The sequence below is a fragment of the Mauremys mutica genome, chromosome 17, assembly GCF_020497125.1.
Source record: "Mauremys mutica isolate MM-2020 ecotype Southern chromosome 17, ASM2049712v1, whole genome shotgun sequence".
Classification (NCBI taxonomy): Eukaryota; Metazoa; Chordata; order Testudines; family Geoemydidae; genus Mauremys; species Mauremys mutica.
Genome location: NC_059088.1, coordinates 26,239,789 through 26,253,866, shown reverse-complemented (window position 1 = coordinate 26,253,866; position 14,078 = coordinate 26,239,789). Strand labels below are relative to the sequence as shown.

The 14,078-nt window shown below is 58.1% G+C and overlaps 1 protein-coding gene across 2 annotated transcripts; it reads left to right on the top strand.

Annotated features, from left to right (window-relative positions):
- Nucleotides 1–2,041: 2,041 nt before the first annotated feature.
- SH2D2A (SH2 domain containing 2A) lies at nt 2,042–13,576 on the top strand. Of its 2 annotated transcripts, none has more exons than XM_044992063.1 (9): nt 2,042–2,166; nt 5,516–5,709; nt 7,176–7,405; nt 7,857–7,946; nt 8,315–8,480; nt 9,160–9,363; nt 9,439–9,981; nt 10,742–10,897; nt 12,333–13,576. In XM_044992063.1, the coding sequence occupies exons 1-8, from the start codon at nt 2,133–2,135 to the stop codon at nt 10,895–10,897; spliced, it is 1,617 nt and encodes a 538-aa protein (XP_044847998.1). In that variant the 5' UTR covers nt 2,042–2,132; the 3' UTR covers nt 12,333–13,576. The 2 variants fall into 2 exon arrangements, with proteins under 2 accessions (XP_044847998.1, XP_044847997.1); XM_044992062.1 differs by lacking the exon at nt 2,042–2,166 and adding an exon at nt 4,174–4,734.
- The last annotated feature ends 502 nt before the right edge of the window (nt 13,577–14,078 follow it).

Sequence of the window (14,078 nt, the reverse complement as noted above, 5' to 3'; positions counted from 1 at the left end):
GGGCTAATTAGGCTGCAGGGAGAAGTTGGGCCCACTAGAGGGAGCCAGTGCCTTGCAGTTGCCTGCATTGAGTTGGGTTCATTTTTCCTTATAAGTAAATTATGGGATTTTGCTCTTTTTCTGCTTCTCGGTGGCTCACGACTCACCCCCTTTTCCTGCCAAGTATGAGCTGTTCAGACAAAGTTTCCAGCTTATGGGAGCCATTGGCGAAGTGTGATTGGCGGCCGCCCCCACCCCCTGGGACTGTTCCTCCCTCCTGGCTGGACAGATTGAAGACGACTTTGCACAGACAGGCTAAGAGCAAAGCACCCGGTTGGGCTGGCCTGGATTCGGGGGAGGGAAAATATTTGTATGAAGATCAGCAGGTGGGTGGGGCCATAACCTTTGCCCCCCCCCCCCCAGCTTTACGAGCTCTCCTAAATTTCTCTTTCCCCCAAGTCCGCTGAGAGACGGGGGTTCTGCTCACAGCCTAGGGGGCAAATATTTCACCCCATTTTGCGGGGGGGATCAGGCACAGAGCGGGGAAGACACTCACCCAGGATCACTGGCAGAGGGGTTTAAACCTAGGACTCCTGCCTGCCAGCCCTCTGCTCTAACCACTAAGGTCTCCCCTGCCAGAGCTCGGAAAGGAACCCAGGAGTCCTGGCTCCCAAGTCGCTTCCTTAACCCATCCCTGGCCATTTTTAAATCACGACAAGCTGTTTTTGCTAGAAGCTGTGCTCTAGGGATTGTTCAGGGGCCGTTCTCTGGCCTGGAGGTCAGACGAGGTAATCACAGTGGTCTCACTAGCCTTGGGATCTAGAAATCCCCAGCCCATCTGTGGGCTGGATTCGATAATCGAGACCAGGCTCTTTAAGTTGCCAAAGCCCTGGCCGAACATTAATTGGTTAATTGACAAGCCTCCCGCCGGGATCACAAAATACCCAGTCCCTTGGGAACTCTGGGACAGATTCTGGGCACCCAGAATGGTGGTGGAAGCTCTGAGCCTTGAACCCACGGCCCTGCCTCAGCTCTGCCGCCTCCTTCCTCAGGAAGAGAATTGGGTCACTCGCTCAGCTCTCAGCAGCACCGCCCTGCCGGTGAGGAGAGCGCCCCCTGCTGAGTCACCCACCCCACTCCCTGCAGCAGAGGGTGCCCTGCTCTCTCCGCTGCGCCCCAGGACACTTTCGAGGACTCGCCTGGCTCCAGGCAGCTTCCCTGGCTGATGTAGCCCAGGTCAGGCCTCCTAATAGTAAATGCACCTGATCTCAAACACCTGGCAGGATACTACCAAGGGGGTCTCCTGTTTGATGGTAGTTGTTTGTCTAGCATCAGCACCAGAGATCAGAGCCCCCTGGCACCAGACCCTTTGCCATAAACAGGGGGGCAGGGGCCATTTATAGTCTAACGAGAGAAAGGAAAGATAATTCTCCATTATACAAGGGGGGACTCAGGTCAAGTGATTTGTTTAAGGTCACCCAGAGCAGCATCTGGACTCGAACCCAGAACTTACGGCCTGGCACTCAGAAGACCCCTCTGAGCATCCCCAGGTGCCGCTAGCTGGCTGGCTTTTCAGTGTCCCAGACTGGCACGGAGGGGCTTAGCCTAGATAAGAATCAGGGCCATTTAATAGCTTACAGGTGCTGGCTGGCTGCTAGGTGATCAGATGTCCTGATTTTATAGGGACAGTCCCGATTTTTGGGTCTTTTTCTTATACAGGCTCCTATTACCCCCCACCCCCGTCCCGATTTTTCACACTTGCTGTCTGGTCGCCCTACTGTCCACAGCCACCCCTGGGAGCGGCGACCGAGCCCAGCCTTTCACAGCTGGTTCACACAGCGTCTCGCGGATCCAGGGACGTTCTCCCGTCACGCCCCTTGTGTCACAGGCCCGGGCTGGCCCGGCGCTGCGGTGACACCACCCTCTCATCTCCGGCCCCAGTACCTCGCCCCAGAACTCTGCCGCGGCACTTTCCTTTTCCATGACGTCGCCGGCGGCGCTCCTTTGCTCGCCCGTGAACGAGCAGCATCTTGTGGCTTCGGTAGCTGCTTCCTGCCCTTTGCATGCAGAGAGAGCGCGAGGAGGACTCGTAAGTGCCCCTGCCTCCAGCAGACATCGCTGCCAGGGTCTCGGAGCTCGGGCCGCCGCAGGGCATGGACTCCCAGGTCAAGGAAGGACCTAGGACAGGTAGGAGCCGCTGGGGAGCTGGGGGAGACAGGAGCAACCTCGACCACGCTTCACAGGAGCGGATTTGTTCCCTTAAGGGAAGTCCAGTGAAGAGGGACGTGGGCGAGAGCCATGGAGACCAGAGTCCTGCAGGCAGGAGGGGGGCAGCGGTGCCAGGGGAATCTATGCCCCATGCCACAGCAGGACAACTGCCTGCCAGGCCTTGGGCTGATCCAATGCATGAATCCTGCAGCTGTTCAGCCAGGGGTGTGACCAGAAGGACATGTCCCCTCAGGTCCCCTCCCAGGAGCCAAGCTTGGAGCGGAGCTCAGCCCCCACCCCCAGGCAATCCTGGGGCTCTTTAGGGAGGTTGTCCAGCAGTGGGGGCTGGGTTGGGGGAATGCAGACGCCTGCCTGGCAGGGGTCGCTCCGAGACCCACACCGATCGCTCCATGCCAGCCTCCAGGCGACATCCGCGCCCCGAGCTGCTGACCAGGGCCGGATGGTTCGATGGGCCCCGCTCCGGAGCCATCCCTGCAATGCTTCCTCCGAGGGGAGGGGTGAGCGCATCGCGTCTCCGTCCCAGCACCAGCGCTTTCAAAGATGGAGGCCCGATCCTCCTGCGCCTCGGGCTGGCCGTCTGGCCCAGTGCAAAGCAGATGGCAAACGCTGCCCGAGCGGAATGGGCAGCAGCCCACACTCCCGCCACGCTCGTGCTGACCGGGGGGCTGGGGACCTGAATCGGTGCCTTTCCTTTCTTAAAGGAAAAAAGGGGGGCAAAATGAGAGACAAGAGGGGGAGGGGATCTCTTTTAAGGGAACAAGTTCGGCTGGTGAAAGAGAGACACTTTTGAGCCCCGAAGAAGAGCTCCGTGTAGCTCGAAAGCTTGTCTCTTTTGCCAACAGAAGTCAAAAGTCCAATCAGAGATATCGCCTCCCCCATCTCATCTCTCTGATACCCTGGGTCAAACTCGGCGGCAGCAACAAGAAAAGAGGGTTTGGTCTCTTTCGAGAGAGGTGTCTCTCTCTTTTGCCCCAGCGTAGGCTCCGATCCTGGAGTCAGATCCCTGGAAATGCAACCCTGTCCCTGGGCAGAGCTCCAAGGGGATCAGCTTGTGGGCACAAACACGCCTTGATCACGTTGCAGGACTGGGGCCTTGCAACGCTGCTCTCCATTCGAGAGATGAGTATTATTAAAAGGACTCTGAAACATGCCACGGCAATCGCTGGCAGACATCTCCGGGATGCTAAGGAGGTGGGATGGATCCACCGGTTTAAATAATTACTTCCTGTTTTAATTAACCCTTATTAAACACTATTGAGAGATCTCCTGTAATTAGATCAGGATTAGAACACAACAGAACAATTGCATTTCCTGTGATTGTTACAGTAGCCTTGGCGGTCTCAGTCGAGGATTAGGGCCACAAGGTGCTAGATATACACACTGGGAGAGAGTCCCTCCCCCAAAGAGGTTGCGATTACATTAAAAGAACATTAAGCTCGCAAAAAATCAAACCCTCCAAAGTTAAGAAGTGCCCAGTTAAGGCTTCCCGTGAAAACTTGCTGCCGGGGGGCTGAATTCTGGGGCACTCTTTGATTACACAATCACACACAGGATGGGAAGCATTTTTTCTGCATGGGTAGAAGGACGGATTTTTCCCTACCCTCTTTCTCCAAAACAGCTCAACGTTTTTAGCAGAAACTTTCCCCAAGAATTCAGATACCCAGCCTGGGAAACTTCCCCCGAACGGCGGAAGTTTGGCAAAGTTTCAGAGCGACCCCAAACTGCCTGTTAGAAGGGAAAGCGTCCCGGGGCAGCTCTAGGCTTTGCTCCTGCTGCCTTCCAGAACAAGGGCACAGCGGAGGGGGTGGCTGAGCTGACCCAGCTGCAGTCCCAGCACAGCAGCTGTCTTATTGCATCCTCAGCGAAGATTCAGCAAAGCAGCTGCATTTATTTTGCATCTTTTTGCCTGGGCGAAGAAGCTGCTCAATGATCTTTCCGCCCCTCCTCACGCCTCTGGAGCGAAGTGGCTGCGTTTGGAAACTGGCTGCACCCCGAGGGATTCATTCCCTTCCCCTCCGCCCCTATGGCATCATGGACACCTGGGGAAAGCAGGCGCCAAGGGCTACCTGCAGGGTGCACTTCTGCCAACTCGAAGGGTTCGAAAGCCATGATTCAGAGCCCAGAAAATCATGACATTTTGTTTAAAACAATAAGACATTCTGGGAGCTTCTGATTTGCCGTCTAGTTTTCTGTGCCTTTAGGATTAGACCAGGGCTCAGATTTTGGAAAACAAAAATACACACACACCCCAAGCTAGAAATGTATTTTAACAAAGAGAGAGAGTTGGGAGCCTCACCTCATCACAGGACTCCAGGAGCTGGGGCTTGATGAAAAACACCCAGAATTGTGAGACTAGCGATAAAGGCCCAAGCACTGGTGGGTGTGTGAAGAACCCAGCACCGCGAGGCTTTAAGGAAGGGTGCGAGACGTACCATCTCAGAGCGCCCCCTCACAGCAGACCATGGCTTTGCAGCCATCCTGCCTCAGTTTCCCCAGCCTGCTCCAGCTGCAGATTGGATTCGGCAGGTAACAAGTAACAGCGTCCTTTACACTTAACCCAACCAGACCCCAAAACAAACTCCTTTTCTGCCAGGCTGTTCCCATCTGCAAGGGCTCAGGCTAGCCCCAGTCCTCAGCCGGCCTCCAACCCCCCCATAGGAGCAGAACAAAGCAGCCCCAATCAGCACCAGCTGCTGGGCTCTCCGCCTCTAGGGTCAGCACCCAGCCCAGGTGTAGCAAGGCCGGGCTAATGGAACAGGGCTGGCTGGCCTCAGGCCGCCCTGTTCCCAGGGCATTTTCCAGCTCAGAGGGCACTCCCTCAAGCCAGCCCGTTTGGCACCATTTCCCAGCGTCAGGGTGAAATCCTGGCTCCAGGGAGTCAGTAGCAAAGCTCCCATTGGCCTGGTCGGGCTAGGATTGACAGAGCCCTTGTCACTTAGGAGGCAGGGTGACCTAGTGGATCGAACACTAGCCTGGTACTCAGGAGACCTGGGTTCTAATTCTGGCTTGCTGGGGGTGACCTTGGGCCTCAGTTTCCCCCTCAATGGATACTGTTTTGGCTGGGAGAGTCCATGGGAAGCAGGGCAGTGGATGCCATGCAGAGCTACGTTGCAGGTCAGCTCCACCTCTTCTTCCCCCCAGTGCGGTCCCCCCAGCTGCCTTGCATAAAGGCCAGGCAGGAAAGAGACCTGGGGTGGGGCTGAGAGCTGCAGAGGAGAAGACTCTTGCACCCGCAGGGGGAGGGGAAGGCTTCTGAGCCCGCAGGGGGGCCCTGCTGGAGGATTGACCCATTTGTTTCCATCCCCAGGGGCTGATGTCTGGGACAATCAGGGACCCCTCCTCTTCAGCACTTTTAAACCCAACGGCCTCAGCAAAGACGACAATGTGGACGAGCCGGCCCAGCTGGACAGCGCCAGTGCTGGGCTCAGCAGGGCGCCAGTCGAGGCCCAGAATGAGGAGCAGCCGCCTGGCTGTCAGAGGGACCAGGGCACCAACACCAGGGTAGGGATCGAGAGCTCTCGATCCGGCCCCTTGCGGCTTCGTGTCACGGCACCACTGTCCCGGGAGGTGTAGGACTGGCCATTCTCCAGCTGCTCGGGGCTCTGCGGTGCGGGGGGAGCATCTGACGGGTGCAGAAGGAGGGGAGCTGGGGGAGGGTGCCCTGGGGGTCTGGCTGCTAGAGGGGGTTAAATAATGGAACAAATGTGTGCGCTGGGGGGAAATGCATCGGGTACCTTATTCAGCCCACTCTTCTGTCCACCTGTCCATCCGTCTGTCTAGCCGCCCATCGGTGACTGGCCATTCACCCTACAGTGTCCACCCACCCACCCACCCACTCCACAGCATCTGTCCATCCGTCACTAGCTGTCCATCCGCCCACCTTTACAGTATCTGGCCATCAGTCTATCCATCCATCCACCCTACACTGTCTATCCAGCCAACAACCCTACAGGATCTGTCCATCATCCAGCTTCTCTCCAGTATCCATCTGTCCATGCTACAGTACCTGTCCATCCGTCCATCCTTCTGTCTCCCCGTCCTATATCTCTCCATCCATCCATTAGTCTATCCACCCGAGAACCCTACAGTATCTCTCCATCCGTCCGTCCGTCCATCCACCCCACAGTCCCCGCCCACCGGTCCATATGCCTAGCCACCCTCCAGTATCTATCTCCCTGGGGTGTATGGGCACATGCCCCCAGCACGCAGGCTCTGAGCATGGTGGAGGCCAGGGGCATAAAGGGAGGATGTGAGCCCAGCTCTGAGCCCTGCCCGCAGACTCTGGACCCTCAGCGACCCTGGCACCCGCTTCCAGCTGATGGAAGCAGCAGGACGTGCTGGGTTCTGCCCAGCTCCGACCATTCCCCCATGCTGCAGGGGGGCCTGTTGCCTGGCTTCCCCCCACCCTCCAATGCCCACAGAGCCCTCACAACTGCCTTAGCAGAACACTACAAAGATGCCCCCTCCCTCCGGCTGAGCTGTTGGTGCTTTGCCACCCAGAGCTGGCTCCTGGAGGGGGGTTATTTTTAATCAGCCTGGGACGCCTGCCTGGCCCAGTCGCCCGCTCCTGGCATCTCGCCCGGGTTCCTTATCAGAGAGGCCAGGGCCTTTGGTCCTAGAAAGACAGAAACCCGCCGAGGATCCTCTCGGGGTCCCTGGAAGCAGAAGCCTCTACTTGAGAAGCAGAGATTAGCTCCCCGGCAGCGTCAGCACAAAGGGAACCCCAAGGGGCTGCCGGAAAGAAGGGGCTTGGCAAAGGGGGCGAGGCCTCTCCTGCCCTCGCCAGGCCCAGGCTCAGGCCTCGGCGCTCCGCCTGCCACATCCACCGTGCTGCAGGCGGTGCGGGGGGCTCTCCCCTCAGTCCCTGCTTCCCCAGCTTGGCACTAAGGGGGGGGTGTGGAAGGACATGGCCCCCATCTCCGCCCCCCTCCCCCTCATCCAGGCCTCTGTTGCTCTCACTCCCTTAGGCCCCTCTCAGCTCGTGGCCGGCGGCCAGCGCCAAGCTGAGCTGGTCTCTGCTCGGGGACCCCGCGCAGGGAGCGGAGACGCGGGCGAGGCTGGGGCCCGGCCTCGACCCCCCCGAGGCCCCGTCGGCGCTGCAGGCCTGGACCCGGGCGTGGTTCGAGCAAACACAGGCGAGCCGGATCCGCCAGCAGGGGGAGCTGCCGCCCTGGTTTCACGGCTTCATCAGCAGGAGGTGAGGGGCCGGGGCAGGTACCCCGGAGGGGTAGGTACATGGCTGCCTGCCCTGGGCCTCACAGCAGTGTCCCCAGGACCCTGGGGCTTTTCCCACAGGCAGCGCCACGTCCTGCTGCCACAAATAGGGCTAAGGAAGGAGTTTCACCCTCCTGCCTAAATGAAGGGAGTGACCGTGGGGAAAGCCAGGGAGCCAGGACTCCTGGGTTCTTTCCCCTACTAACAGGCTGGATCTGCCCCACTCGCTGCATGCTGGGACACAGGAGGCTGCGAGCCTGCAGGGGTCCCCATGCCTAGGCTGCCCCTTTCCAAGCTCGGGGGGCGGGGGGCTGCGATATTGTTCCCGAACTACCAGCAGCACCTACCCCAGCCCTACCAGGCCGCCTCTCTCACCCAGGAGCTGCTGCTTCCCGCCCGGGTTATTTCTGACCCCGTTTGTCCTTCCCGCACAGGGACACGGAGCAGCTGCTGCAGGAGAAGCCGCTGGGCTCTTTCCTGATTCGCTTCAGTGAAAGCACGGTCGGATTTGTCTTGTCGTACAGGTGAGGTCACCTGGCCGCCCCTTGCTCCTAAGCCAGCGCCGCAGGTGAGATCTCCAAGCTGCTGCAGCCCCACCCGCTGCTCTCTGTGCTCCGCCAGGCCCCCATCAATGCTGGCTGCTGAGCGTCGCACTGTGTAGGGGGGCCGGTCGGTCTCTCAGAGCTAGGGATCACTGTTATTACATGGCCCAGCTGCCTGGGGGTGGGGAGCACCTCTGCCACACACCCCACCCCACCCCTGGCCTCCCCAGTTCCTTGAAGACCTGGACGCCGCTGAGCCAGACGCACTGGGTGGAAGTGGCATAATTCCCATTCACTCCAGTGCGTCTGGAATTTCACCACCCCCGTGTTGATTTCTCTCCGGGCTCCAGGGGCAGGGATCGCTGCCGGCACTTCATCCTTGACCAGCTGGAAGACGAATGCTACGTGATCCTAGGAGAGGACAGCGCCCACGCCGAGCTCCAGGGCCTGCTTCAGCACTACACCACCGCCCCCGTCACCCCCTACTACGAGTTCCTGACAGCACCATGCCCCAGGGTAAGACAGCAACTCGCCTGGAGCGCCTGGCATCCCACTGCGCGTCCAGGGATCACTGGAATGCCGCATCTGCCGTCACAAGACAGGCACGGGAATGTGCTGGCTGGCTGGTGTCACCACTGCCCTCTGCTGGAGGGGAGCAGAATTGCTCCACTGTGTGTCATAGGCCCTGTACTGCTGATGGGGATTCTTCAGGGCAAGCAGCAAGAGTCTGGGCTTCTGCAATATCAGGGGCTGAGGTCAGCACCATGACAGCCATGGAATCTGAGGCAGTCACAGATGTTACAGTAATTAGCACCTGAATGAATCATCCCCCGGAGACGTGCAGCAGCGCAGAATTATCCCCAGTGCACGGGGAGAATTTCCCCACCATGAGGCAATTGAAAGGCAAGTTGTTCCAGGTGGCACAGTGAGTCAGTGGCATAGAAGCTGGGAGTCCTGATACCCTGTGCTCTGTTCTCCCCACTACACCCTGCACCCTAGGAAGAGAAGCCAGGTGTCCTGACACCCAGCCCTGTGCTCTGTTGCAGTTTGTTATTTTTATTGCCGTAGAACCTAGGCATCCCAGTGCTAGGTGCTGTACAAACAGCTAAAATATGGTCCTAACGGCTGCACCGCGCTCTCTCCCCTCTCTTCTAATGCCACATCTGTCGCTCAGCAGCTTTTCCCTTTGCCGCAGAGCGACAAGAGCCGAGAGAGTGGTGGGATCCCGGCTGGAGCCGAAGCAGGGTCCGGCGCCCCACCCGAGCCAGCAAATGTCCCCCCAGCAGCAGGCGGCCAAGCATACAGCCTGGTTCTCAGACAGCCCCAGGCGCCCGGCCAACAGACCCATCCCTGCCCGCTGGCTGCAGAGCAAAGGAACCAGGGATGCCCTTCCAAGGAGGTAAACATGGACCCAGAGAAAGTGGGGAGGAGGGCTGCTTAGACAGAAGCTGACCTCATTTCATTCCTCCCTTAGGCTCCCTGTTCCGTTCCCCTGCTCCCCGCCAAGGCTGGCCCCGCTCCGAGGCCGAGCAGCCCCGTGCCAGAGGCAGGGGCCTCTGCAGAGCCCTACGCCCACATCAGCAAAGCGCCCGTCCCCGCCGAGCAGCCCACGCCGGCCCAGCCCGCAGAGGCCAAGTACCAGCAGCTGATGCGCTTCCACACCTACGCCGAGCCCCGCGAGGGCTTCCCGCCCCGTGAACGCCACATCTACTATGAACCCGACGAGCCCATCCCCTTCTATGCCATGGGGCGGGGCTCGCTGCCCAGCCCCGACCCCGAGAACGTCTACGCGGAGGTAGAGCTGGCGTGCCGGTCCCGGCCCCCGGCTCTCCCCAGAGTCCTGCAGGACACAGCCTCCACCCTGCCTCGGGGCTCATCCAGACCTCCCGCCGAGCCATCCCCAGGACACCGCAGGCTCCTCCGGAGCACGTCGGGGCAGGGCTCCCGGAGGAAGCGGCTGCCTGCAGCTCTCACCGTCGAGGGGGGCCGGGGGAGGCCGTCTGGGCCATCCTCGGAGGTGGGTACCACATGGAAGGAAAAGTGGGGAGCCGCACTTTAAATGGCCACAAGGGGGCAGGACAAGTCGAGTCTGATGGGCCCTGAAACACTCTAGGTCGCTGGTTCAAATCCAGCTGGTTATTCACATGCACTGGTTCCTTGGGGACCTGTGTGCAATGAGTTTGTTGGGGCTCAGTCCCAATTCTAGTGGGTGGGGGTCTCTCCCACAGAACCCCCCAATGCTATTGCCCCCCTCTGCTGGTAGAAACCGCGGACTTAATGGGCCAAGACCGATTTCCCCCGAACCTTCCACTATTCTGGAGTATTATGGTAATGCCTAGAGGCTGCACCAGAGATCAGGGCTGCCATGTGCTGGGTGCTGCAGATACATAGCAAAAGCCTGTCTCTGTCTTACAGTCTATGTCGAGAAGACAGAGGGTGGGGAGGGGAAACTGAGGCACAGAGCAGGGACATGACCAAGCTCACCCAGCAGAGCAGTGGCAGTGCTAGGAACAGACCCCAGCTTCCTGACTCGCATGCCAGTGCCCTACCCACAGGCCCACGCTGCCGCTGAAGTCAGGGCTGAGGAATATTGGTGGGAAATGGTGCATGGTTGGGGTGGGGGAAGGGTGATCTACTGCTGTCCCTGCTCTGTGTGTGCACCAGGAATCCCTGTCCCCAGCGCTGCCCGTCCCACGCCTCTCCCCAGGGCCTGAATAGGAATGGCACGGAGCAATTCTGCGTCCCTTTCACTTTCCCCCTCTCCTCCTTCCTCTCAGACCCCGCTGGAGTTTGACGACCCGGTTTACGGCAGGAAGGCAGCCAGCCTGACCAGACCGGTGGCCACCAGGGGACAGGAAGGTCTAGAAAACATTTACGAGCTGATTTCTGGAGACCATCCTAGCCTGCACGCCTCGGGGAGCAGTAACGCCTAGGTAGGTATTAGGGAAAATCCAGAAGAAAGTAGGTAGGCAGAAGGGGAAAGTCAACCCTTATGCATCATGTCAGCCCACAGCTAGCGTCCACACCCACTGGGGCAAATGACACCGCAAGGGGCAGGGGGACTCGGGCCCATGGGCCAGATCCAGTCTCCATTGCAATGGGCCTGGATTTCAGCGGGGGTAGGATCAGGCCATCGGTGGCTGAAATTTCCCCCTGTGCAGAGAGAGGGAGAGCACGAGGCCCGTGCGCCACTGCAGTGCTGAACCTACCCGTGGGCGAGTGTCACTTTCGGGTTCTCACGCTCCAGCTTGCGGCCCTGCTCTGACCCTTAAACCCTTGAGGGATTGAAGAGGGGTGGCGGGGAGTGGATTTAATGAATCTCAAAGGAGAACGAGGAAAGGCATTTCGTGTAGTAGCCTTTTGGGGAGGAAAATCTGCTTTTTAAATTTAGAAAAGAACCACACCACTAATAGGCTAAACTGACGGGAGCATCACTTCAAAGGCATAAAAGGGAGGCAGTGTGGTCTAGGGGCTGCTTGTCAATTAACATCGGCTCTAGGCCCAACTCTGCCACTAGCCTGCTGTCGTACAAGTCCCTTTGCCACTCTGTGCCTCAGTTTCCCCATCAGTCAAATGGAGATAACACTACTGACCCATGTTGAGATGGATGGGTGATCAGAGCCGGAGGGCGATATATTATCAGTTGCCCCGTTACTGGGCTTGGATGGATTTTCAGCCATCTTTGCACTCCCCATAAGCAGGTGCTGGGCCCTCTATGGTTCTCCGGCCATGCCCCCAATTCACCTCCTACCCCGGCAGATGGGAGCAGGGCCCTGTCACCAGCTCCACACTACCCGGAGAGCTAGGAGCTCCTCAGCCAGCCATTTCCAGCCGCTCTGCGGCCCCTTTACACTCCAGGCCAACATCTGTGGGTCTGAGTTACTGAGAACCAGGCCCATGGAGCTGCAGCTTTATATTCATCGCAGCATCTAAATTTGACAACTCTTAAAAGACACTGGCCCGGCCTGGTTGCTAGTTAGTTCATCTGTAAACCAGTAGCACAGAATTAACACTGGGTGCAGTGAAAAGAGCCAGCCACGGCCACCCTCAACACGGGAAGAAAGAGAAAGGACAGAGAACTACGAGATGGAGGGGACACGTGGGGGGTCTTAACCTCTTAGGAAGTTGCTAGATTTTCTCACAGGCATTTAAGTTTTCTGTCACCTAAATAGCAAGAAGTCACATGCTCCATAGCTTGTGTCACTACACCCCCCCGCCCACAAGATGCCTGCGCCCCCTCATATCCCCCCATGAGCCCTGATGCCCAGCCCCTGCAGTGCCCGCCCACGCTCCCTGAGCTGGGAAGAGGAAAATGGCAAACACCCAACCCTTTGGGATGTTTGAGACAAGCATTTTCACTCTTTTCAGAGCCCTCCCGCATTCGAGGCAAGCCAGCAGGACACCCCCTGCCAAGGGTTCCAGGGCTTGAGAGCTGCCGGAGAAGACTCCTTCCCCATCAGCTGCTCTCTAGGACGCAGAGTTGCTGCAGACATAAGCCCTCAAGACACTGCTGCTCCGACCGCCTCTCTCACGTTCGTGCAGAGAGCAGCCTGCTCTGTGAATTCATTCATGCTCTCTCCCACTTCCAAGGGGGGGAGATTCAGGAAGCAGGCAAGATCCTTCCGTGGAAAGGACAATGAGATCCAACGCCAATAAAAAACCCAGCGAGGTCTTCGGCTCACAAAGCCTCTTCCTCACAGCTATGACACCAGCTTTGTCGGTCTTCCCATCCCTCCTGCTCTCAGTCAGAGGTTGCTTGGTACTCAAGACTCATGTCTTTTTTGGACCCAGGATGTCATCTCCTTCCCTTCTCCCCTTGGAGGGGGTCTTTGCTTCTTGGGCAGTCGTAGAAGCTGCTTCATGGGGTGGAACTACCAAGTCCAAATGGGGTGACGAACACCCTCTGGCATTGACAGAGATGCTCACTGACTTGACGCCGCAGAGCTGTTCAGATAAGAAGGATCCTTATTTTTAAATAAGGGGAATAAACAGAAGCAAATGGGATGAAATCGACTTGCATGCAGGGTGGGCAGCATTTAAATCCTGCTTAAATGAGGGGTGGGCCTCAGGGTTTAAGTTCCGTTAAGTCCTATGGACCCTCTGCCGCGTGATCTGTAACCATGATGGGCTGTATTTCGCTCTCCCTTCTCAGGGCAAGAATTGATCACCGCCAGGTGCTGTCTGTAAATAAAAGCAAGGGGCCTTCACTGAGCCGTGAACTGGTGTCTTAGCATCCTCAGAGAGAAGGAAGAGAAGGAAAAGTATTTGATCCGGATGCTGCTCAGCCCAAGCACAGCTGTAATTCCTCCTCTCCCCACCCCCACCGGGTCGGCAGGCAGGTTCAAAGGCAGCATTTTCAGAGAGGAAGGATGGTCTTTAGGCTCCGGCCCAGTAGCAGACAGGAACCCACGTGTCACCACTACTGCACGGAGAAGCTGCCAGTTAGGAGCAGCACGGGGAGGCGAGCAGAGGGTGGAGGTACTGGGGGATGTGGGAACAGAGTGGCAGGGCTACGAAATGGATGGATTGTGGACGCTGGCGGGCAGGAAACGCTGCATGCCACAAGGATGGTTTGCGAGAAGTCTCAGCACCTGGGGCTGAGGGTTGCACTAGGTAACATCCGGAGGAAAGGTCTAGGGAACGCTGCAGTTAGGAACAAAAAAAAAATAAATATCTAAGCCAGAAGATTCAGAGTGAAGGTGAAACTTCCATGGGAAAGGTCCCTAAGCCCCCCAATGCCCTTACCTCTGCCTCCTCCCTGACCCAGCTCCCTCCCACAGGGGGGGATCTGACTCAATATGCACCTGGTAACATGGCTACTAAGCAGCAGGTGGCCAGAGAGCTTCTGGTGTCTGCCGGATTCTTCCCCCTTCTCCACCCCAAGACCTACCACTTCTTTGCGGGGAGCGGAGCCGCAAACCCCACCACCAAACAGACCAGCATAAAAGCAACAGCTGGGCTGTGAGCCAGCATCTGGGCCAAGAGGCCCCTCCACGATTCAGCTCCGCCAAGAGAAGCCATTTGAATGTTCCATGGCCCTGAAGTCTCCCTGTTCAATTCCAGGGGAGGGGGGAAATAGTTCTGGTTTCCACCGTTCGCCCAGCAGGGTCCGAT

What these genes read in the sequence shown, in the direction of transcription:
- SH2D2A (XM_044992062.1), top strand. Translation starts at nt 4,536, where the DNA reads ATGAAAAACACCCAGAATTGTGAGACTAGCGATAAAGGCCCAAGCACT. An exon ending in CTGCAGATTGGATTCGGCAG is followed by an intron (nt 4,735 to 5,515) that starts GTAACAAGTAAC and finishes TTCCATCCCCAG; the next exon opens with GGGCTGATGTCTGGGACAAT. An exon ending in GGATTTGTCTTGTCGTACAG is followed by an intron (nt 7,947 to 8,314) that starts GTGAGGTCACCT and finishes TCCGGGCTCCAG; the next exon opens with GGGCAGGGATCGCTGCCGGC.